The 25,784-nt window shown below is 47.5% G+C and overlaps 1 protein-coding gene across 3 annotated transcripts in view; it reads left to right on the top strand.

The window, feature by feature from the left end:
* The window catches only part of PLD5 (phospholipase D family member 5), a 391,790-nt gene that overhangs the window by 40,664 nt on the left and 325,342 nt on the right, over positions 1–25,784 (top strand). The window contains exon 1 of one of the 3 annotated variants that reach the window (XM_047705557.1): positions 19,858–19,970. The exons of the other annotated variants lie outside the window; for them this stretch is intronic. Within the exon in view, the coding sequence (XP_047561513.1) occupies positions 19,968–19,970 (3 nt within the window). The 5' untranslated portion in view covers positions 19,858–19,967. Of the gene's footprint in view, positions 1–19,857; positions 19,971–25,784 lie in introns of those variants that run through there. 3 annotated transcript variants of the gene reach the window in all.

Below are 25,784 nucleotides of genomic sequence, written 5' to 3'. Positions count from 1 at the left end.
AAGAAGCACATGATCATATGTCTTAAGAGGAATGTCTTTTTAGTGACATAGAATTTCAGGACTAGATTATCTCCAAAGGTAAGGAATCCTGCTAGGAGTCCTTATTCCCAGCGGGAACATAGGAATCGTAGGAAAATTGACTGAGTCCTTTTCTCCCTGCCAGCCTTTTTGGTACTGGAAGGGAGTTCCCCTGACCACCAGGTTTTTCCTCTTCCTTACCAAATCTCCAGTTCTAGGATTCTGGGGCAGGGCTGCCGGAACAGATCGCCAGAGACTGAGTGGCTTAAACAACAGACGTGTATTTTCTTGCCCTTCTGGGGCCTGGAAGCCCAAGATCAAGGTGCTAGTGGGTTGGTTTCCTTCAAGGGCTGGGAGGGGAGGACGGGTTCCAGGCCTCCCTCTCTGGCTTACAGAAAACCTCCTCTTCCTGCCTTTTTGCCTGGCACCCCATCTGTACACTCGTGACCTTGGCAACACCCACCCCCACCTCCTCTCCTAAGATCTCCAGCGGACGGGATTAGGGCCAGACCTAATGGTCTCATTTTAACTTAATCACCTCTCTAGAGATCTTACCTCCCAAAGCGTCCCATTCTGGGGGGTAGGGTTGGGCCTGCGAGTTTGGGGTACAGTTCAGCCCATCCTAGCATGGGGGACGGCCTCCTTGCTGTCTGGTTTACTCTGCTGAAGATGCTCTGGGCTTTCTTGGGCAGGAGGCTGGTGGATATGGGTTCTTGGTAAACACGGTTACAGGTTTTGTGTGAAATATTGTTGGTAGCTACTTAAATTTGCTATCAACATCAAGCCTTTTATTGCCTTCCTGATCTTCCTTTTCTATTGCTTTCCAGATCTTCCTTTTCCTTTCCTCTCTCTCTCTCTCTCTCTTTTCTGTGCTTGCCTGATTGTTTCTTGAGCTTCATGGTGGAGTCTTATTTGACACCCAGTGGACATAGTTCAGAGGCCGTCACTTTGCAATTCCGCATTCATTTCTTGAGTGCTATTTTTGCCAACCACTGTGTTAGACGTGAGAGACGCAGGGATCACAAAGAAACAGCGGTGCCCTCTGAGAGCTCGTGGATTATGGGGTGTCGTACACCAATACACATCGACGATGTCTTGTGTCACACACTGTGGTAGCCTGGTTGTCAAACCACAGGAGCCTCACAGAGAAGGTAACAGTGACTCTCAGGCAGGCGGAGAAGACAGTGAGGAAGGTGATCTCAGGCGTGGCTTTTGAAAGATAATTAGGAATTTGGTGAATGGGGTGGGAACTGCATGATGTATTTCAAGAATGGTGTTTATGGATCTAAGTGAAAGAGGACCAGTTGAAGACGTAAGGATGGTGCAGGGCAAGGAAGGACCTGGGTCGGAAAGTGTCTGTGCCTTCACTACAGGATTTTATTTTAATTTTTTTTAAATTTTATTATTTTACTTTGTTATTTTATCTTCTTTATTTTTGGGGAGAGGTACAGGCAGAGGGAGAAAGAGAATCTTTTTTTTTTTTAATTTAAAGATTTTTATTTATTTATTTGACAGAGAGATCACAAGCAGGCAGAGAGGCAGGCAGAGAGAGAGGAGGAAGCAGGCTCCCTGCTGAGCAGAGAGCCCGATGCGGGGCTCGATCCCAGGACTCTGAGATCATGACCTGAGCCGAAGGCAGCGGCTTACCCCACTGAGCCACCCAGGCGCCCCGAGAATCTTTTTAAAAAAATTTTATTCATTTTTTGTTTTCAGGGTTTCAAGAGTCATTGTTTATGCCCCACACCCAGTGCTCCCCTCAATACGTGCCCTCCTTAATCCCCACCACCAGGCTCACCAGAAAAGATGAATACCCAACTTTTGTATCAACATGGGCGGGACGAGGGGAGAGAGAGAATCTTAAGCAGGCTCCATGCCTGACGCAGGGCTCAAACTCAGTGACCCTGAGATCACGACCTGAGCTGAAACCAAGAGCGGGGTGCGTAACTGACTGAGCCCCCCAGGCGCCCCTCACGACAGGATTTTAAGCAGGGGAATATCCTGCCCCGCTTCTGTGTGTGGAAGGTTGCTTTTGGGATAGAGCGGAGAGTGGGCATGGAGGTTGAGGAACTCGGAAGCCAGCTGGACTCTACCGCAGTATTTTAGACGGGGATCATGAGAAGCTAAATTAAAACCGTGGCAGTGGAAATTGAGATAAAGGGAGCGAACCGAAGAGGATTTAAGAAGTGGATCCAGGAAGGGACTGGGTGACACTGAATAGGGGGAAGCGATGGGGGCCACAGCTCCGGTTTCTGGCTTGAGTCCGGGTAGTGTGGTGGTAGTTGGCTTTGAGTGTAGACCATGCAAGAGGAGCAGCTTTAGGGATGAGGGTGAATTCTTGAAGGCTCTGTAGGAATCCGGGTGGAGATGGCCAGCAGCGGCTGGAGGAAGGACTGCCCTGTGTCTCTCCTTCATTTCTTAGCTCTGAGTTAGTTTCCCGAAGGTGCTAATTCTAGGGAGCGTCTCCTTGGAATTAATCGGTAGAATCTAAATCATAAAGAGGTCATCACATGGGTTAGCAGTCCGTTTGGTGCTGGACTTAGCTGTATTTGTAACTCAGCAGATCTCGAGGTAATTACAATCTGCAAAATTACTGTCTTGGGAAATGGAGTGTTCCCGGTTGTTGGAACTCAGTTTTATTTTTTTTTTTAAAGATTTTATTTGTTTATTTGACAGAGAGAGATCACAAGTAGACAGAGAGGCAGAGAGAGAGAGAGAGAGAGGGAAGCAGGCTCCCTGCTGAGCAGAGAGCCCGATGTGGGACTCGATCCCAGGACCCTGAGATCATGACCTGAGCCGAAGGCAGCTTAACCCACTGAGCCACCCAGGCGCCCCTGGAACTCAGTTTTAGAAAACAAGGCTCACGTGTTAGTTTCTGTGGTTGCCTCTTTCAAGTTCTTCCTGCTTCCTAGAGGTGTTTCTCAGCACTTGGATGAAATACCAGCTCCTGTTGGCCCCATGAATCCTTTTAATGCGCACAGGCCATCTTTTATTTCCTTCCCTTGGAGTTCCCAGGAAGACTCTGGTCGTTCTTACTGGGATCCTAATTATTAGAGCTAATCTAGGGCTTGTAGTAGCAGTCCTCCCTGTGTATACTTTGCAAGATTATTTTCCTTTGGGGAGAAAACCTTTTTTTTTTTTTTAATGCTTTTATCTTTATCTCTTTCAGTAGACTCCATGCCATGTTATGGAACAGTCTACACTGTTATTTGATAAAAGTGAAAATACAAACCAAATAATTTTTTTTTCCAATAGCATCGGGATCACAGCTAGCCACTGTAATAGCAGCCCTGCCCGTTCTTTGCACTGCATACCGTCTTTTTTATCTTCACTTTGATCCCCTGTGAGGGAGTATATACCATTCCCATTTGGAAATTGGACCAAAAGGGAGTCAGCATTGCATTTTACCCCAGGGTATCCTGCACATTCTGTTGGAGTGGAGCGTGGACTACACTGTCTTTGTGTTCCCGGTTCTACTTCTCTCTACTTACTTGTTTTAAATTGCTGTACCAGGGGTGCCTGGGTGGCTCAGTTGCTTTAGCGTCTGTCTTTGGCTCACATCATGATCACAGGGCCCAGGGCTCAAGTCCCAGATCAGGTTCCTAGCTTGACAGGGAGCCTGCTTCTCCCTCTGTCCCTCCCTGGCTCATGCTTTCTCTCTCCCTCTCTGACAAATAAAAAATGTCTTAAAAAAAATTCCTATACCATTTTTTTGTTATTTTTAACCCCAAAGGAGGATATCTTACACTTTAAACCTAGACTTGGGAACTCCAACAGCAGGGAATGTACTATTGCTCATTGAAATATCCTTTGGGGCCTTTCAGGAAACATCTGAGTACTCTTGAATGCACTTTTAGACTTCTGTTTGAGCTTGCATTTGAATATTATTGCTCGGTTTTTTGGGTTTTGTTTTTGTTTTAATGTTGTCTTCTGTCTCTTTTCTCTTTTTTAGATTCTCTTCTTGCTCATTTCAGATCTCAAGATATTTGGAGATTAAGGAAATAAAATAAAGCATCTCTCTCTTTGAATTTCTCTTTTAAACTCTTCTTTAAAACTCAGAGAATTCCACTGTTTTATTTAAAGAGTCATCAGACCTGAACTTTTTTTTTTTTTTAAGATTTTTATTTTTATTTATTTGACAGAGAGATCACAAGCAGGCAGAGAGGCAGGCAGAGAGAGAGGAGGAAGCAGGCTCCCTGCCGAGCAGAGAGCCCGATGCGGGGCTCGATCCCAGGTCCCTGGGATCATGACCTGAGCCGAAGGCAGCGGCTTAACCCACTGAGCCACCCAGGCGCCCCCAGACCTGAACTTTTATCTTGGGTCACATCTAAGTTGTTTGTTGGTTGGGGTCCATAATTTGAGATTCATATGTGTTTGGAATGCATATGCACGATGAAGTGAATTGAGACTTTTAACCAGGAAAAAGAAAATGTTTTAGGCTTACCGTGTATATATACATTATGTATGCATAATATAGACATGGTATATATGGTTTATTTACCTTTCTTTTGCCGGATAATCGTTACAAGATTTAGTCCTTTGATCAGTCACTGATGGCTCTTACGGAAGCCCATCTAGACTCCTGCATTTAATAGACTAAACCAGTCTCCAGTGGGGAATATCCACTAGGGAGCTTCACGTTTTCCTTTTCTTTCTTGGTTTTTGTTTTTCTTTCCTTTCTTCCTTTCTTCGAGTAGAGTTGACACACAATGTTACATTGGTTTCGGGTGTGCAGCTTGGAAGAGCTTCATGTTTTGACTGTAGGTCGACACAATGTTTTATTTTCAGTCCGACACAGCTGTACAACCACACCTTGTCCAGCATTTGGCTACGGAGGCCGACTTTGCGGAGGATTCTGGAATTCATCTCCGGACTCACAGCGGTGCTCTGCCAGCTCGCTGTGATGTTGAACCAGAGGCCAGTTCCTTGAGACACATCGGGAGACATCCAGGCAAACAAAGCATATTCCTGACGCACCAGCCATCAGGGGGATATCTTTGGATCTGGGTAGCTAAGGGAGGGGAGGTGAAGAAAAATCGTGAGGTTATGGGGCTCATGTGCCTGTAGTCATCAACATCGCCATTCCTCTGGCCCCGGGCAGTTCAGCATCAGGAATGAGTTTTGGGCTCCTCTCTCCATCTTCTGCTCTTTGAACGCGTCAGTGTGGGCACGAGCCCCTGCCCGTCCACGAACAAGACAGCGGTGCTCTTGTTCCTTTTTCGGCCACTTCAAGTTCAAGGGTGCTTAGTTTCGCAACACCAAGGAAAATGTGTCATCTTACGGGTTGTTGAAATCGAACAGGTTGGTCTCTCAGAGTCCTTTGATTTCAAACAAGATGATTTTGAGAGCAGCCGATTAAAGGATTTCCACAAGCTCCCATCTGATCACTGACTTAATCAAGCCACATGGCTTTCTCCACAATCTGGGGTGGCCAAGGGAGGGAAGACGAAGAAAAACCATCATTGTGTTCGTCCTCTGGCCCGCTACCTAACACACTTGATTGCCTTCAAAGTTCAGGACCCAGTTTTCTCCTAATGGATCTCACCAGAACAGGTACAGTTTCTAAAACACTCCGTTTCGGGAATCCAGCCAGTGGTAATGTTGATTGTGCGTGGGAAGTGTTTACAGTCCTAGACGTGGAAGAACGAGCGGACCTGGCAGTTCCAGCCAAGCAGGGCATGTGTTTTATTCCCATTTTGTTCAGGAATGAACTTCCTTGAGCTCCAAGGTGAGTCGTAGTCATGGGCCATCACCTGCTTCACTTCCTGCTGCCTATAAGCTGCGAGAAAGGAACCGAATCTTCAAGAACTCCCTCATCTGAGTGGGGGGAGTGAAAGGTCTCCTCGAGCGACTGGCATTATTTTTTCCTGAAATAATTTGCAGTCTGCAGTGGAGAAAGGACCTGGGTTGGGGCAAGGTTCAGGGACCTGCAGGTGGGAATGGAGAGATCTAAGGGGTAACGGCTCTTGGGGAGGTGAGTGGGGCGCACAGCCAGCAGGCTGGGAAGGGATACATCGGAGGAGATGAAAACTTGACAGCCCAGGCAAGCTCCACCAGCAAGCCCTTAGTGCTCTGCAGGGATAGCAATCGGATGCACGTGCTGCCTGGGAGCCGCCATGGCTTGGAAGGGGATCCGCGTGGCTGTCAGTGCCAGGGGCCTTGGCCACATTGTCTTGGACAAAGGCTGGTGGCAGGGGAGCCTGCTAAAACCTCGGAGGGGGCATCTGGGACCAGCACAGTAAGACAGGAGCAGGCAGGGTCGGTCTCCCGAGCACAGCTGGGACTCCTGGACATGGAAAGAGAAGGGCAGAAAGGGAAGATTGATTTCATACTCATTGGGTCCATGGAGCTAGAGGTGAGTTTTAACAAGATGACCTAGTTTGATCCCTACCCAATAAGCTAGAGAAGCCGGTCATGTCAATCGTGTTTGGCAGATCAGAACGTTTGCCTCTCCTTAGCCACCATCAATAATATTAATGTTATTAACAGTAATAATAGTAAGTTTTATGGACTTTGTCCTTAAGTCCTATAACTCCCTCCTGGGGATTTCGTCTATGGAGGCTTGGAGGCTGGGGAGATTGGCTGCCCAGCCAGTGAGTGACGGCTCCAAGTTCAAACCCAGGCCAGTCCTGTTCTCTAGCCCCCCAAAGCCGCCTCCCAGGGGGTTCTTGGCACCCACCTTCTTTGTTCTCCTAAGGTATCACGGGGGCTCGATGCACTCTTTACCACTAAGGATGGTCATTTTAAAGGGAGGGTCATGAGCCATAGCCTCGGGTAAACTTCGTTGTGTCTCTGCTACACCGAAGACTTTGCTTTGGGGAAGCAAGTGTGATTTCGTGAGCTGTTCTCAGCTGCTGGACCTGAGCCAGGAGCCTCTTCTGACTCAGGGACACTGACTCCGAGGGCTAGTTCGGGTCCCACTGGAGTCATTGCACATTCACTGAGGCAGAAACGGTGTGTGTGTTGGGGACATGTAAAGAGCCTCTCCAAATTTGTAAGAAAAGGCAACTCCAACTCACGGGCCAAAGCACGAGAAGGTAAAATTCAGAGATCAGTAAATACAGATGGGCCATACCTAGGTGAAATGCTGCTCAGGGCCCTGCAGATTTGAGCAACACCATGACTCTGTGCGGTGTTTTTCCACTTATGGGAAGAGGGGAACGACTGAGAAGGTCCAGGGACATCAAGGAGGCGGCGGGGGGATCAAGCCTGCGGCATTGTCTGGGGGAAATGGAGGTCGATGAAGCTTTACTAAGGCTCAGCCTGGCATCACCTACCAAAACTGGAAGTACCTGTACAAGCATCTGCGCTTCTAGAAAAAAAAAATGAGTCTTTGGGAAATAGTGATAACCTATTTCTGAGGATAGTTACTGTGGCTCCTGTTTAAAATAGTAAGTTACACGCAACTAATAAATCATGGAACCCTACATCAAAAAACTAATGACATACTGTGCAGTGGCTAACTGAACAGAATAATAACAAATAAAATAACATAGTAAGCAAACGATCTAAATGTCCCTTTCTAGGCACACTGGTAAGCAGTTTATAGTGTGATCAGCGTCGTGTGCTGGCAGAGACTGTGGTCTTCGGAAGCAGATGGCCTGACTTTGAACAATGGCTGCACCTCTTAGTAGCTGTGTGACCCTGAGCAAGTTCTTGCTCGTCTCTGCCTCGGTCTCGTCATCTGTAGGGGGATAACGCTGTAACAAAAAGCCCCGCTTGCAGAAAGTCGTCGTTAGTGACTGAATCCAGACCTCAGAGTGTGCTGAGTCTGACACACAGTGAGTCCCGTGGAAGTGTTTCCTAGTACTATTATTGTTGCTGCTGTTATTTATTTTTTTTCTGAAAGATACCATTCAGCCGCTAAGGAGAATAAATATTCTGACCCGTGTATTCCTCCGTAAAAGTGTTAGGTGATTACAAGAATCTTTCAGAACAGCACATATGGTGAAATCCCACTCAGTAAAAGAAAAAATAAAATTATACTTGGAAAAGTCTGCGGCACCTGGGTGGCTCAGTGGGGTAAGCATCTGACTTTTGATTTTTGGCTTGGGTCATGGTCTGAGGGTCGTGGGATCGAGCCCCGTGTAGGGCTCCGCGCTCAGCAGGCTGGGAGTCTGCTTGGGATTCTCTCTCTCCCTGTCCCTCCGCCTCTCCCATTGCGTATGCTCTCTATCTCTCAAATAAATAGATAAATCTTTTTTAAAAAGCCTGCAAAAACTAACAGGAATTTAAATAATTTAAGGCTTGGGCCAGAGTGGGGTGGAAGATAAAGGAAGATGATAGTATTCATTTTCTATGCCTCTAAATACATGACTATTACTACAGCTTATATCACTTTTACAGTGAAAAATAAGGACATCTTACTTATCTGCTCAGTATCTTATGAACATATTACATATAGTTTGTATGCTTATTGGATATTGATCTAATAAAATGTCAGAAAGGTTATATCCAGTAGTTTCTGGCATCATTTAAAAATTGCTGTGCTTAAAGTCTGGTGTTAGAGCCCACGACAAATGCTTAAAATCAGTAAGTCACTATGAAAACTCAACCATTTGGGGATATGAGTTGTTTTGGAACTCAAAAATACTTTGGCTAAGTGGAAAGACCTTATTATGAAAATAACAGATTTTCATTTCCTCTCTAATTTTATAACTCTTGGCAATACAACCTTTGTTTTGCTGTGAATGTTGGAAAAGGAAACGAGTGGATGACTGAGTTCTATTTTCCAAAATAAATACATTTTAATTTTGTCTGGAGGTTGTAGGGCTGTGCCATATCAGGTTATTGCCTGGAAGGGGGCCAGCGGGGAAACTCGGGCAGGGGGCTCTCTTCGGAGCTCTAGACCTAAGCATGAGCACTGAAATCACAGATATGCTGGAGAAGCTTTAAAACTCTCCAAAGGAGGGCCTTTGGAGAAGGGCACTCCTTCGGGGTCACTGGTCAGCCCTTGCTCTGTGGTTGTGACGCTCATGCCGAGCGCCACCTGGTGGGTTCTGGAGGTAATGTCAGTGAGGGTGCCGGAGGGATGCGGGCTCTGCTCTTGGGTCGTCCCCTAGCATCACACAGTGTGGAGGGGAAGTCAGTGACAATCCTATTCCTGCGTTTGGAACTCTGTTAGTTCCTTTCTCTGCTGGATTGGGCAATTGCCCAACGACTACATTTAGTCAAAAAAGACATTGCTGCAGACATTTCAAGAGGACTACCATGTCCTTTTGGGAAGAGCAAAGGATTCTTCTCTACAAAAACGGTAAATATTGTTTTTTTTTCCTTACTTGCTTTAAAATTTTGAGAAATTTCAGCCATACCAAACAGTGCACAGAATCCTGTAGCCAGTGCTCACAGATTATCCATAATGGACAAGTATTAAGATTTTGTGAAACTGATGAACACATGTCATCATTTTTAACTGAAAGAAACAAAACAGGGCACCTGGGTGGCTCAGTGGGTTAAGCGTTTGCCTTTGGCCCAGGTCATGATCCCGGGGTCCTAGGATCGAGCCCCGTATCGGGCTCTCTGTTTGGCAGGGAGCCTTATTCTCCCTCTGTCTGCTGTTCTCCCTGCTTGTATGCTCTCTCTGTCTCTGACAAATAAATAAATAAATAAAAGCTTTTAAAAACATAAAAAATAAATAAAACATTCCATGTGAAGATGAAGTAAGTCGCTTGTATCTATTCCTAATTTCACTTCTCTTCCTCATTTCCCACTGACAATCACTATTGTCAATTTGGTAAATATCTTTATGATCCATTTCTTTGTTGTTGTTCTTTTAAAAAAAAAAAAACACAGATATTTACTGAGTCCTATGCCAATCCCTGTTCTACCTGCTATAGATATAGAGAAAAATAAAACGGTCTCTATCCCTGAGGAGCTCAGAGTCTGGTGTGGGAGACAAACACCTCAAAGCCAGTTGCAGTCCAGGGTGAGAAGGTTGAGGTCAGCCCAGGGGCCATGGGTGCACAGAAGAAGGAGGGACTGTCAAGGAATCGGGGAAGGCTTCCTAGAGGAAATGACGGTGGGCTAGACCTCATAGGATAAATACACTTGCTGCCTCAAAATGACTGGGGAGGGACTTGAGAGCTGTGGAGAAGAGCTGAGCAAGGGTATGGGGTCATAAAGCAGAATAGAGCCCTCAGGGAAGATTGAAATGCCCAGCGCAGGGGGACCTGGCCAGTGGTGTCATTCTGCCCACACCTCTCTTTCTAGCTCAGAACCTCCATCTCCTTCAGCTTTTTTTTCCAATTCAATTAATTAATAATAATGTATTATTTGTTTCGGGGACATAGGTCTGTGATTCATTAGTCTTATATAATACCCCATACTCCCTACAACTCATACCCTCCCTGATGTCTATCACCCAGCTGCCCCATTCTTTCTACCTCCTTCCCTCCAGCAACCCTCAGTTTGTTTCCTATGATTAAGAGTCTCTTATGGTTTGTCTCTCTCTCTGGTTTTGTCTTGTTTTATTTTTCCCTTCCTTCCTCTGTGATCCTGTGCTTTGCATCTTAAATACACGTATCAATGAGATCATGCGATGATTGTCTTCCTCTCATGGACCTATTTTGCTTGGCATAATACCCTCTAGTTCCATCCACATCATGCAAGATTTCATTTGTTGGTGGTTGCATGGTATTCCATTGTATATATATACGCCACATCTTCTTTATCCATTCATCCGTCAGTGGACATCTGGGCTCTTTTCCATAGTTTGGTTAGTGTGGACATTGCTGCTGTAAATATTGGGGTGCACATGCCCCTTCATTTATCATTCATTTCTTTATAGTTTGAAGATCTATTCAATTCAGTGAATATTTCTGACCTGCCATGTGCCAGGCTCCGTTCTGGATGCCTGAGATAGACTGGGGAACAAAATAGGTGCAAATTTTTCCCTTCATGGAATTTACACCCTAAATAAGGACACTTTTTTTTTTTTTGGCAATCATATAGTATATTGGAAGAGAAAAATGCATGGCTATAAGTAAAATAGGGCAGCATGAGGGGGACCAGAGTTGTGGGTCTGGGTGGGTAAAAAGGCATCTTTGACAAGGTGAGATTGGGCCAAGCCTTGAAGGAGATAAGGGAATTAGCCCAGTGGTTTCCAGGTGGGAGAACATCAGGGCAGAGAAGCCGGTGGTGGGACATGCCTGGCGTCACTGAAGACTGGGCCAGGGGGCAGTGTGGCTGTGCTGGAGGGAACAGGTAGGAGAGCCAAGGTGGACGTGACAAGGAAGGATGGTCCCGGAGGCGGGGTCACGCAGGGCCCCTGGACAGTCGGAAGGTTGGCTTGAGCGGTAAATGGGACACCCTTGCAGGGTGGCAGTCGACAGGTGACACACTCAGCCTGGCTGTGTTGAGAGCAGATTGGAGGGGCAGCAGGGGCACGGCGGTGGGGAATGACCACAGTCCTCCAAAGAGAGATGGTGTTGACCTTGACCAGAGTGATTGCAGGGTCAAGGGGAGAAGTGGTCCCATTCTGGAGGTGTTTGGAAACCCAGATGAGTTTCTTATAGATTAAATTAGGAGCATCAGAGAAAGAAGGGTGTTAAGGGAGTTTCTCCCTTTTTTTGGTCTTTAATTGATGTGAAATTTATAGAACCTTAAGCCATTTCTAAGCACACAGTCCAGTGGCGCTCAAGGCCTTCCTGGCATTGGGCAGTCACCACCTCTGTGCACCCATCACACAGCCTCTCTGCCACTGCTCGGTGGGGAGCCTGCTTCTCCCTCTGCCTCTCCCCATCCCCGCCTCTCATGCTCTCTCTTTCTCTCATCTCTCAAATAAATAAATAACCCCCCCTAAAAATCCCCCAAATAAAACAAAAACAATACAGCCTCACTTCATCCTCTACTTGGTCAAGCCCCTGGAGCCACTAACCTCCTCTCTGTCTGGAGATTTCCCTCTTCTGCATACTCCGTGTGAGGGGAACCCTGTAGCAGCTACTGTGCTGTGTTTGGCTTCTTTCACTCACTCTGCGTTTTCAGGCTTCAGCGATGCCGTGGCCGGTGGTAATGCTTCATCCCCCAACGGCTGGGCAGCAGCTCGTTGTACGGCTCTGCCACGTGTCGTTGACCCACTGGTTCATGGGTTGGATGTCACGTTGTTTCTGCTTTTGTAGCTCTTGCGATGGACTTGCCACGAATACTTGAATATGGGCATTTGTCTGAACATCTGTTGTCCGTTCTTTTGCGGATCTACATAAGAGTGGAAATGCTGGACCATTTGGTAAAAAAAAAAAAAAAAAAATCATTATAGCCCTGCAGTGAGTGTGATTCCAAAGTGTGTGGCCTGCAAGGATAGAGTTGCCGTCATCAAGATGAAGAAGGTTGTGGGTGGACAATATTTCAGGGAAGTGGAGGTTGGGACGGCAGGAGCCATATCCGGGTTGGTCCGGTTGATTTTGGGATCCTCTTGGATGTCCCCGTGGCATTGTTGCATCAACTTGGATAGACAAGTCTGGAGCTAGCAAAGGAGGATGGTGCCCGTGATGTCATGTGGGAGTCGCTGGCGTTTAATTGCTATCTAAAGCTAGGGGGCTAGAAGGTAGAGGGACAGGAAACCAAGGACCGAACCCAGAGGCGTTCCAAAATCAAGAGCTTGGGCCAAGGACCTGCAAAGTAGACAAAGAAGGAACAGCAGCCAGGGAAGTAGACAGAAAATCAGGAGCTTTGAGGTCCTCAGAGGCGAAGCGACAAAATCATATCGAGGGAGACGAATGATGGGTTGTGTGAAAGGCTTTTGAGGCTCAGGTGTGATTAGACCTAAGTGTGGACATTAGGTCGGGTGACAGGGGCAGGGAGGAGGGGGGTCATGGGCAGTGTCAGGGGACGGCAGACCCAGCATAGGTCATGCTTTCCAGGTTTCATTGCAGGAAGAAAAGAAATGACGTGGCAGCTAGTGAGGAAATGAGGAGAGGAGAAGGTCTTTTTGTTCCTTTGGGAGGTGGGAGGCATTAGTAGCATTTTTGCTCTGATAGGAGTGATTCCATGTAGAGCAAACAAATGGACTCTTTCTTGTAGAAAAGGGGGTAATTCCAGATGAGAAGCCCTTGAGGGACCCCTAGAGGGGCTGCCTTTAAATAGCATCAGGGCTCTTTCTCCCTTGGTGCCTGCAGGGAGAGGGAGGGAGATCATCCTGGGAGAGGGGGTAAGTGGGAGCCCAGGGGTCTATAGAAGTGAGGGAAGACCAAAGATCAGAAGCTGAGAGTGCAAAGGGGCCAGATGGTGTTGGAAGTTTGGAGAGAGGCGAGAGATGTGAAACAGCCCTTGGAGAGGAGCGGATGACCGAGTTGGGCGGCGTTGAGAACGGTTGCTTGGGAGGCCCAGGGATCCCATGGAGATGCAGGCGTGAAGGGAGGTTGGCCTTGCTGCACAGGGGCAGGAGGGGAGAGGGGAGGTGGCATGTGTCCTGTGCTGGGGGACAAGCAAATGCAAGGAGGCAGGACAAGAAGGGCACGGACTAGAGGGCGCATGGGAGACTGAGGTCACCCAGTTTGGTTTTGATTTCCAGCTGGTGGAATGGAGGAGAAGACCTCCGGGGCTAAGACATGGTGTCAGGGCTCTGTGATCAATGGGTCGCCAATCCTCATGGGGGGTGGAGTGGTGGGGTGGGGGGATGGAGCTTGGGGTTGGGGGAGGTGAGGAATCACTGGCAGAGAAAGTGAGAGGGAAAGGTAGAAGCTGGTGGTGGTGACATGGGAGCCGGTGGCTGAGGCTGAGTGGGGATTGTTGAAAGGGATGGTTCAAGGAAATGAGATCACAGAGCCCTGGGAGGTTCTCTTACAAGTGAGAGAATGCATCCATCATTAAACTCCAAGCAGCAACGGAGACATTCCATAGCAGAGAGAAGGGAGAAGACAGCTGACCTGGGAGTCAGCGGACAGTGGGGCCCTTGAGACACATATTGGGCGATCTCGTCTGATGGCATGAGATTGGGGCTGGAGCCTTTTTTTGGAGAAGGGAGGGAGAACAAATGGTTTCAGAGGGGCAGGGATGATGTCTCCTGCCTTCCTCAACCGGTGGCCCAGGGACTGAGAGGAAAACAACTTTGCCTAGAGAGGATGGTAGGGAGGGCGGGGGCCCCGGGGGAAGCCAGGTGTCTGTGGGGACCAGGAGGTGAAGGGGAGGTTTGGGAATAGGGGCCATAATATAGGAGAGTATACAGATGGTACGGTGACTGTTTGTTATAGTAGGTATCATAGATCTGGAAAATGTGTAATAGTTGTGATACGCACACATTATAGTATTGTTTTGTGCGTATACAGTTGTTGTTTTTTAAAGGCAGTGCGGCTCGAGAATCCAGTTCTTCTGACCGACTGTGGCTCTTTTCCTAAGTGTGCGACCTGTGATTTGGAGAATAAACAGCTGCGTTCTAAAATAAGACTCCGGCAGAGGCCCAGCACATAAGAGGCCTTCCGCGACTGTCTGTGGAATAAATTAATGTCATTACAGTAGGCTGAAGGAGGAGTTAGTAGAGACCTGGGATTTCTAAGGGAATGTTCTGTCCCCCCCAAGGGTGCTCATACCCCGTTTACCAGACATTTCCGGAGAACTGAATATGGCTCTGTGCTGGCACTGGACAGGGCAGCTAAGGTCCCTGCTTCTTCCTGGAGCTTCGGTTTAAACAGGGGCAAGTTCATGGGCATGAGGCTGGATTTTTGAACGAAGAGATTTGTGCATGATTGAAATGTTTTTCCATTAGGCTCCCAAATATTTAAAATCTTATTCAGACGTGGGCTCATTTTTATTTATGTATAACTAGATCTTTGTAGAGCCTCACTGTACCCGAGGGACACAGCTTTGTGTGTGTGTGTATGTGTATGTATGTGTCTGTGGTGTGCATAGATATGTGTGGCGTATATATATATATATATGTGTGTGTGGTATATGTGTGTGTTGTGTGTACGTGTTTATTGTGTGTATTGTGTATATGTCATGTATTTGAGCATGCTCTGTATACCCGTGTGGTGTGTATACATGTGTGTTGTGCATGTTGTATGTATGTGTGCGTGTTATATGTGTGCATATGTTGTATGTTGTGTGTGTGCATATGTGTGTTGTGTGTGTTTCTTTGTGGAGGAACGGGCAGTGGACAAGGGAGGAAGGAATCCCCTCTTCTTGTCCTTCCCCCTCCCCGTATTAATGGTGAAAGCCCAGGATGTTATTGGAAATTACAAAGTGCACTTCTGCCGTAATTCACTAACCCTGTTTCTATAGATCGTAGAGTGCTTTTGGTTGAGCGAGTGGAATTTATTTATTTAAGTATGTGCAGAAAAAATAAGGAAGAGTGTTCTGGGCGTCTTTATGGTGCTTTCTTACAGATACTTCCTCTTCTGCAACACTCGGGATGCTATTTCTGTTCCCATTCAAATGCATGTATGGCAGGAATTAGATAGCAAAGACCTTGACCACAGTGGCCAGTGGGGACGTCGGTCAGCTGAAGCCACGGGCTCCTTTGGAAGGGACAGCAGGTTCTTGGCTCCGGGTCTGTGTTCCACGTGGGATTGGAGGCTGGGAGGTGCCAGATCTTCTGATGTTTTCAAGAGAAACCAAAAAAACCCAGAAAACTAGATTCTAATGAGTTCTCATTTTTTAAATGTTGGAAACTAATTTCACTGTGTTTACGGTATGACAGAAACCAAAGAAGATCTTCATTCCGCAGGTGGCCTGTTTGAGACTTCTGATTTAGACTGTCCCCAAACAAATGATAGCATTTAAGATGTTTAAGAACAGCCAGGATCACTCCAGACTGGAATTCCAATGTGCAAACTGCATTGGGGTTTGTTCCCACACTGCGCCGATGTCCCATCAATCCCATTTTCTAGGGCAGCATGGCCTGCAGGGCGTGGAATGTTCTGGATGGGCTCTGTCCAACACAGTAGCCTCTAGCCACATAGGACTGTGGGACCTTGGAAATGTGCCTGAGGTAATGGAGGAACTGCATTGTTAATTTTAGTTAATTTAAGCTTCAATAGCCAAGCCTTCCTGTGGTGTCTACAAATTCTCATCCCCATAGAAGCCCAGCCAAGAGCTACTGAACAGAACCAAACCGAGAGACACCTTTGATTCGCAAAATGGTGTAAGGAAGAAAGGTGGGGTTGGTGTTGGTGGGGTCGGGGACAAAGTTTCATACCTCTAATTATATGAAACATCCAAGTCAAGCTAATACGCTCTTAGATAAGATACGTTCCATCCTTCTATCTGGACAAGTCTTTCTTCGTAACAGCCTGGGAGGCCAGGTTCCCATTTAGAATTCCTGGACTGTTGGGTCCCTGCCTCGGAGCATGGTGGCATGGGGAGAGCTGGCCCCTCCGTCCCCACTCTGCTCCACTCACGGCCTGACCAGTGAGCCGGGGTAGAGTGGAACTTTACCTAACGGGAGAGCCGGGACCGCCGTCTTTGAGGACTTCTGTTCCTACTGCGTGTTCCGCCTGGTCCCCGTTTTGGCTGCAGCTTCTCCTGACCTTGAGACACTGCACCCAGCTTTGCAGACGCGTCTTGTATCACAGGTTCCCGCACTGATCTGGGTCTAGACCCGCCCTCTGGGACCCGCTCTAGGATCAGATCGACACCTCTTGGGATCGCACGGAAGCCTCTCCCTCGTTGCCTCCAAATTGGGGGATAATCACTTTGCTAAATGGGCTTGCGCTGAATTAGGAGGCAAATTAGAGCTGAACTTGACTGCTGCTTTGAAGGAGTGTTTAAGAACCCAGACAAGGAATGGGCACAGATGTGACTCCGGCCCGAGGTCAATAAGGAGAGTTCACTTCATTTAGCTGCCTATTTACCATTAAGGAATCATCTTTGGCAATTTGCCTTGGAAGACTTTTCTGACTTGGGGTGATCATTTATGCCCAAAGAACTGGGCGGGCGAAGACAGATTACAGGTTGCTTTCATCCACGGGTAAGTCAATCCAGTGAGCTCCATGGGATTAAGGGCATTAGCTAAAAAAATCAGGGATCTTAATGCTGAGATGTGGACCTGGATTATCTTCATCGAAATAACATCTTTCAAATGATTTATAAAATCTGACCGTTGAGTAGGTGTAGGGGGAAAAAAGCCCATAGTCGTTGCCCTGTTTGCACACATACTTGCAGGTGAACACCAGAGCAGGGCCGTCGGACGACGGCTTCGGAAGCTGATTTTGAACCACCGACTGCTCACGTTCTTTTTGGGTTGGAAGCATCTCCTCCAGGAGCGGGAGCTGGGGATGAAAGCTGGTCAACCTTCCGAGAGCCGGAGAGCCCTGCCCTTGTTACGCTGCAGCTCCCTCCTGTGGTGACAAGGGAGAACAGGCACCGAGTCCGTGCCCCTTGGAGGAAATCCAGATCCCAGACATGGAATCCCGAGAACGCCCGCTCCTTAGCTGTCTCTAGAATGCAGGATTGTCAGTACAACAGGCTCCGTGTCCTCCACTAGACCGTTCAGACCTTCATGCGACCGGTGTGTGTATGTGCTTGTTGCTCCCTTTCCTGGACAACACTTGCATTTTCTCCGTGTCTCCTTAATTTCCTCCCTACTCTAGCTACTTTTCATGGTTAGAAACTGTCCCGTATGACTTCATAGCTCGTAAATAATACCGTGATCAAAGTTAATGTCAGTATTTTATTGCCGGAACATGTTGTGTTCTGAGTGGCTGTTCTCGTGGTATAAATACTTGGCAAGCCTGAGCGGTTTTAGGAAGTGATGGGTTCTTTTTCTCATTGCCTTGACCTAATTTTCCCTCTACGGACATCAGTTCTAGCTATTGAAACAGAAACCTTCGAAACATTATTAGAAGCTGAAGGACATCCCTACATGCTTTATGATTCTTAGACTGAGTAGGATTGCTTGAGATTAAATTCGAAAGCGCCTTCGTGCCCGTGTGCTTATTTCTAAGGGATCCAGCGATCCTGTGAACTTACCTCTAAGGGATCCAGCGATCCTGTGAACTTACCTCTAAGGGATCCAGCGATCCTGTGAACTTACCTCTAAGGGATCCAGCGATCCTGTGAACTTACCTCTAAGGGATCCAGTGATCCCATTTGCTTATTTCTAAAGGATGTAGTAAACACATTTGCTTATTTCTAAGGGATCCGGTAATCCCATGTGCTTATTTCTAAGGGATCCTGTAATCTCTGGTCCATTCGAACTCTTGAAACCCTCCCTTCTGAATTGGCTGCCTGTGGGGCTGGTCAGAGGTGTGGATGAGGCCACATGTGTCCAAAGACAGAACAAAACCCCAAGGCAATGCAAGAGGATAGGGTTTGGGGGATAAAACTGGAGATAGGAGGGGCGCCTGGGTGGCTCAGTGGGTTAAGCCTCTGCCTTCGGCTCAGGTCATGATCCCAGGTCCTGGGTTTGAGCCCCGCATCGGGCTTTCTGCTCAGCAGGGATCCTGCTTCCTCCTCTCTCTCTGCCTGCCTCTCTGCCTGCTTGTGATCTCTCTCTGTCAAATAAATAAATAAATAAAAATCTTAAAAAAAAAAAAAAACTGGAGATAGGAGAATGGGCGAAAGATAACAGTTGCAAACCCTTCTCGCTGCTCTTCTGAGGGGTGGACAGGCCTCATTCTGCTGCTGTGGAATAATCAGGAGTCTGATGTCCTTCATTTCCTCTGGAATCTTACCCACAGGGGATCGTGGCAGCAGGAACTGGGGGGCGCAGCGCCCGCGGGAGCTTCCCGTCTCTCTTGGCTCCTTTATTTATTTATCTGTTTATTATTTTTATTCATGCAGGTCCAGTATTTCAAATACTGACCAGTGAATAACAAGCCCTCTTTGGAGGGAGGTAGTCTCGTCGCGGTGGGCTTCTCGTATACATTTTACACATCTTTTAAGGATGTAATAAAGGATTCATGAAGAAGATAAAATGGATTGGCTCCATTCAGAAAACACTGAATGCAAGAGTATAGCTGTTTGTACACCTGTGCAAGAGAATTTCTCTTTTTTTCACCTTCCAAAACCCAACATGGCAGCCGCTTTACTGGAATTTATAGTAAGTGAGGAAGGAAAAGCAGGTACACAGTTTAGCAGTTAAGAGCTGCTTCTGCTTATTGGTGCTCTTATTTTCATGCGTCCTGGCCTGAGCTTTGACCACCACTCTGCCTCTTCTGGGTGCTAGCTGTGTGGCTGAATCCTTCCGAGAGAGAGAAACATTTTTAAGCCATAAAGTGTAGTCAAAACACCGGAGGAGCAAAGAGCCCAGCGGTTTCCTATAACTGAGCAGACGCGGCTAGATTTAAAGCATCTTGGCAGATACGGTCCCTGCCTGTGAAGAGCTTCTAGTCTATTTTGTAGGATAAAGCTCTGCTTCATGGACTCCTTTGATGCGCCAAGAACTTTGCTTCCCGCCTGTTTGGATCTGACCGCGCGACCGCGAACGGTGTAGCCGGGCCTTAGGTCCTGGGATTGGTCCTGGGCGCACCTTGCAGACTCCCGCCCGTTACAGAGCTGTCGCGACCCTAATGTCCCCTGGGGCTCGCCGGTATGGCCTCTCCCTCTCCTCTCTGATGGGAAGAGCGGCGGCTCTGCTCAGCTCGGAGGTGTGCAGAAGCTGGCAGAGTGGCTGCGTTCCCCTGGGTCAGCTTGAGCTCCCGCTATAATTTCATCCCAGAAAGCAACACAGCCCATCAGAGAGAGGGAGGGAGGGAGGCAGGGGGACGGGAGGGAGAGCTGATTGAATGTAGCAGCCTTTGGTATTTGCTTAAAATGCTAAACAAGAGACCCGGGTCTTTAGGAGCAGGTTCTCAGGGAAATTCTGGAATTGTAAGCTGCAGCCCTTTCTCCCCGCGCTGGGTTTGGCTGTTTTCCAAAGCATCGAGGCCAGCAATTGAGGGACTGAAATATAGTCAGTGGTGGCACATTTGCACCACACGAAACACTCTCTGCCTCCAAAGCCTCCAGCGGCTGTGGGACCGGCTCACGGCAACAGCTCTTGGCCGCTGGCCTCTGCGGGGAGGGAAGATTGGATCACAATGGTAAGAACCTCTAGAGTTTTCTGTAGAGCTGGTTTGGGACCCGGCATCTGTCCGTGGCATTGGCTGTGGGTAGCAGGAGGCTGAACTTGAGCTCGGGGTGCTTCAGTTTCTTCCTAGAAAGGGCAGGGACCCCCTCCCCCAACTTGGCCCCAAAGCCCTGGCTTTTGGGGAAAATGATTCGGAGCCTTGTAATGAATAAGGATCATTTGCTGGGCTGTAGCAGGGAGGGACGGTCCAGTGGTGACCTCAGACGCGAGCCCCGATTAACGCAGCCCCTCGCGCGTGCTCGTCCTCTGGACGCAGCTGTCATTTCCAGGAGGCCGCCTCCCAGAAGTAATTGCTTTGCTCTCGGTATTTTCGTGCGGGGCTACAAACCCGCTCATTCGGAAGCAGCTCTCTTGCCTGACGAGTGAAATGTCGCCGTTCTGCGAGTGTCACTGTCGATGGGAGGCATTGGCACGTTCTCCATGACTAGAGCAAACTTCTAAGTGATTTCTTTTTTTTTTTTTCTTTCCTTCCAAACTGTCATTCGCGCACAGCGACCAGAGGGGCCCAGGTTCTAAAACAAAGTGTAAGTGACTTTGTTTGGAGGAAGTCTGTTGGCTTGGCCCTGGCAGAGCAAACGTTGCCCGGGGGGAGGCATGGCTTTCTGGGAGCGCGAGGTCTCAGACCAGGGGTGGGGTGGCCCCCGGTGGGGGAGGTGGGGGGGGCGGTGTGCTGAGCCCCCTGGGCCCCACGCATTTCCTTTAAGGAATCCAGCGACGAAGGACATGGGTAATAATAAGATTATATAACATTTAAGAGAAAATATAACCTATTACTGTGTAGAGAGAATGCCTAAAATACATTTATTTGACTGCACAGCTGATGTGTGGGACACGATTATCCCGTTTATAATCCAGATGAATGAAGAGAGTGCTGATGAGGGATATGGGAATTTTTAGAAGTAAGTCTGCCTCTCCAACCAGTCAGAAAAGGGGACACTGGGAACCAGACTGATGAGACTTTCATTTCTCTTCCTGCCCTCACCCTCCAGCCTTGCTCACTCGCTCAGGAGCAGACAGACCCTGGAAACAGTCACAAAGCTCAGGGTCCGATTTTTCCCTCCTTAGTTGACGGGCTAGGGGTCTTCTAACTCGGGGAGATGTCACATGAAAGAACCACCTATTCCTCCTTGCCCAGCAGGGTGGGTAACCATCAGCTTGCCCAGCAGGGTGGGTAACCATCAGCTTGCCCAGCATGAGGATTAAAGGGGGCTCCTTAGTGCTTTCAAATGTTTTTGTCTCAATTCTTGAGGCATAATAATTCTTTTCCTTTTTTTTTTTTTAAGGATTTTATTTATTTATTTGACAGAGAGAGAGAAAGAGAACACAAGCAGGGGGAGCGGGAGAGGGAGAAGCAGGTTTCCTGCCGAGCGGGGAGCCCAACGCAGGGCTTGATCCCAGGACCATGGGATCATGACCTGAACGGAAGGCAGATGCTTAATGACTGAGCCACCCACGTGCCCAATTCTTTTCTTTTTATTAGCCTGAGGGCGTTCCTTTAAGGATTAAAAAGGACCGAGCTCTAATGCAGGTAGGGTCCCTGCCGGCGCCCTTGAAGCCTGGGCGTGAGCTGAAGTGTAGCGACAATCTTGTACCATATTCAGGGAGACGACAAGGAGCCTGCCAGGGACGGAGTCACTTAATTGCAGTAGCACAACCTAAGGAAGGTATGTGGACCTCTTTTTTGGATGGCGGAAAAACAGTTGGAAACATTACCCAGTTGTACATTGAAATGAAACCTTTGGTCTAATTGAGCTTTTCCAAACTGCGAACACTGAAGCGGTCACGGTGTTGCAGCGCAGACGGTCTAACCAGCCGGCTTTTGCAAAGGGAGCTGTGCCTACCTTTCCTTCTAGTGAGAACTCCGTCCAGAGAGCCGGGGGTTGACCAACGGGTCTTTGATGGTAAAGGGAGGGAATCTCTGCATAGGTTAGATTTTTCAAGAAGTCCCTCCATGAGGACGAGGAAACCCGTGTTTCTTATCGTGCAGATGTGGTCAGTTACCTTGCTTATCAGAGAGAAGGGACAGTCATTGTGTTTCAGACCCTCCTTATTAGGATCGGGAGCGTGTTGGGACTTGCTGGGTGCTCCACCAAGTACCTCGGCCCGCCGTGGGCTCTGGCCTCAGATCGCCTGTTTTCATTTTATTTACAGATCGGAAGAAAATGCAGAGTTAAATCCATCCCACAGAATTGCAAACCACTTTAAGTTATTTCAAAGCAAAGGAAATGCTTTCAAGGAATATGTTACAAATATCGAGGTTGTTTCTGCTACGTGCCAAGTGTTTTAAATACTTTAATAGTCCCCATCCTTATTTTTAAGCAGATATTATGATTATGATTACCATTGTGCTGAGGTAAGGTACAGAGACGTTAAATATTTGCTAAAGACACACAGCTAGGAATAGGAAGTGTGAGGGTAGGAACAATTACAAGGCCCTTCCTTCTTTTTTTTTTTAATTAATTTATTTATTTTAGAGAGAGAGAGAGAGGGCATGAGGGGTAAGGGCAGAGGGAGAAGGAGAGAATCTGAGGCAGACTCCATGCTCAGCACGGAGCCTGACACAGGGCTCTATCCCACAGCCCTGAGATCAGGGCCTGAGCCCAGACCACGGGTCGGACGCTCAACCAACAGACCCCCGCCCATATCAGGCACCCCTCAAGGTCCTTATTCCCTAAGCCACCTCAGCCTACAACCTTTTAAGGTCTGGAGGAAGGTAAGCCAAGCCAAGACTTCGATGACCCAGCCTTTAAAGCTTCAAATAATCTTTGACACTTCTCTTTCTTCCTCTTATCCAATCCGCTCCTAAGACTGTTCTTTCTTGGTGTCTTCTGTTTGGACGCAAATCTCGTCATTTGATTCTTACCTTATGTTCCCGCTGTGGCCAGCTTCCCTTCAACAGTTCCCCTCATCTAGGACAGAGTCTAATGTTACGAAAAGAAGATTTAAATGCACCAGACCTAGAGTTCCATTTCTCTGTTACCCACCTGTTTGTGTGGTTTGGGGGCAGTGATTTTTTTAAACTCCTTCTTAACAGTTACTGTTCTTGTTTGCAAAGTGGGACTCATGATTCTTACCTCTGTTGGGTCTCGGTAATAATTGCCTTAACGTTTGTGTAAAGTTGGATGTCCTATTAGGCCGGAGATCACGGTGGGGAGATGAATTGAGAGGAAGCTTTTGAAATAATTGGCGTACAAGGCGATCAGGATTTCAGTGAGGATGGCAGGGAAAAAATGAAAAAGAATCCGAGCAGGAGGACAGATGCATGAACGGTTCACCTGCACAGGCCAGATTGGATGTGAACTTGAGAAAGGGAAATGCAGCAACGGACTCGAGAAGAGTGAGGGAGAGTCACGTGACTGTAGTTCCTCCGCCACCAGGCAGGATGCTTCGTACCCGGTAGGTCGTGTGTGTTGTCAAAGGAATAAAAAAGACACCCATTGAGGAAGCAAAAGTATGAGAGTCAGAACATATAAACCGATGACTTTTGTAGCCTGTCACCCGAAGTCCAGGGGTGTATTTAGAGGTGAGTGACAGTGTAGCGTGTTCTGGGACAAATGTGGAGGCTCAAGATGCTAAGTGGCCTTTGGATTATGTTCCTGAAGAGAAGAAGGTGGGTTCAGAGGGTCAGGGGAGGGCACGTGTGCCTACCCCCAGATATATAGATCCGAAGGTTTTGGAAGTTTGAAGGGGACACGTAGAGGGCAAACTGGAGATAGCTGGAAATGACTAATGATTTCAAGGCTGTGTTCTTGATAACTGATGACCTAGCATCACGTTGATAAGATGAATGGAAAGATATGGAAGAACACGAGTGGATAAAAAAGCCCCCTTACCTCAAAAAAAAGCACGCAGAATACAAGTATTTTATTAATTAGAATAGCTAGGATAGTAATTGTCAGGAAGGGGGATATTTTGATGGCACAGTTTAGGGACTTCAATGTGTTGGTTGGCTTTGAGTCTCTCCTTGAAGAGTGTGTCAGGAGCATTAAAAATTATAAATTGCACGACCAGTGATGTAATGAAGATGAATCGTTCCTCTTGTGCTTTCTGTGGTCTTGTGTGAAGGAGCTGCCTTTGATGGGTTCAGGGAAGTGCAGAACTGAAAATAAGCAAATGTGAGCTCCGTTCCGGTTTCATCCCGTTGGTCAGCCTCATGGGTCCAGATGGTTCACGTTGGATGCTGGACCGGTCCCGTCTGGCGAGAAGATGTAAGAGCAGGTGGATATGGCATGGTGGGTAAAATACCACAGAAGTCGTTGCTGATCAAGCCTCATGTTGACTGTGAAATCATCGTGAGAGAGGAAGACCTAGGATAAAGAGACTAATTAGCTGGGTAACCTAGAAATTAAATAGGTTCCTGGGAGGAGATGCTCCTTGGGGAGATGCTCAGAGGATTATGGGAGAAGTGGGATAGTTCAGGTTGTTAGCCTTAAACGCAAATTTAAATGTTCTCGTGTAAATGTGGACATGAGAATGGCATGAAGACCCTCCGATGTATGTCCAGTCCTGGCTGTATCTGGTACTTCTGGCTGAGCTTACGACAGGCAGGCTCACCCTCCCCACGTCTGCTTCTCCAACTTCTGCCCTTCCCATCAGTATTCCCAGATGCCTGTTAGTTTTTTCCCCTCCTCTCTTACTTCCCATCTTACTCTTGGGATTTAGCAATCCAATGTGTGGATTGGCTGCCCAGACATCTCGGACCCCTGAGGATTTTTGGGTCTATGAAGGGCTCAGACTCCCCCAAAACCCACCACCCTGAGTCAGCCTCTCACTCTTGCCGTGCCCCTCCCCCCCCCCCCCCCCCCCCCGAGAAGGGCAAGTGTATTTGGAGGCATTGGGTGTTTGGATTCTGAAATTCTGTTTGGATTTAAAGCACGTTTTATAAAAGTACTTGGGTTAATTTCCTTATGTGGTTAGTTACTGTGTTTATTTTGGTTTCAGCAGGGAAATCGAAATATAAGGAAGCAAGTATGGACAAGTTTTAGGAAATGGGCAAAGTCTCTGGTAGAGAGAAAGGGGAGAAATCAACACCAGTACCTACTTAATCAGTCTCTTTAATTAACTGTTACTCTGTTTCTATATGATTTGTATGTTTCTGACCATGACTGATGAATCAATTCATGCAAAGTGTGGTTCATCGGCTTTGGGTGTTTCTTGGGGCTGACTACGTTGTAATATGTCGCCACACCTAAGACTTGCCTGGTTTGTATTCACGGAACATAGAAGTTCTTTGTAAAACTGTGTTTATAACGTAGGTTTCGTGACCCTGAAAAAGGTGAATACCGTTTACCCAGTCTGGGACTTAGCACTGCCTGGTAAGCTTGTGTGAAAGTGCATTGACATGGAGTAGATGAATTTTTAAAATGGACTGAATTGGTTCTGAGAATATGTTTCCTCTCCCCCGTTTTCTCCTTCCTCTCGTTGGGTACTGATTTACTTAATCAAGGGGTTTTAAGTAAGAATCTTTACTCAAGTGTAACTTCCGAACGGAAAAAGTACATAAATCATAGTTGTATAAGGCGTATTTCTGCAAAATGAGCACAGTCTGGCAATTAGCACCCATTCAAAGAACAGACCATCCCCGGCACCGGAAGCCCCTTTATCCAGCCTTCGTGATCTTGACTTATAGCCCCCAAATCAAGTTTTACTTATTTTTAAGCTTATATACCCTCCTTCCTAAACTTCTCTTAGTAGATCTCTGTGCATGGGTAGGGATAGAGGAGTGTGCTCACCACACTGAACAGTGGGGGATAATTCCAAATTTTCT

The sequence above is a fragment of the Lutra lutra genome, chromosome 15 (genome assembly GCF_902655055.1).
Source record: "Lutra lutra chromosome 15, mLutLut1.2, whole genome shotgun sequence".
Lineage (NCBI taxonomy): Eukaryota > Metazoa > Chordata > Mammalia > Carnivora > Mustelidae > Lutra > Lutra lutra.
Note: the sequence above shows the minus strand (reverse complement) of the source record. Positions and strands in the feature narration are given on the sequence as shown.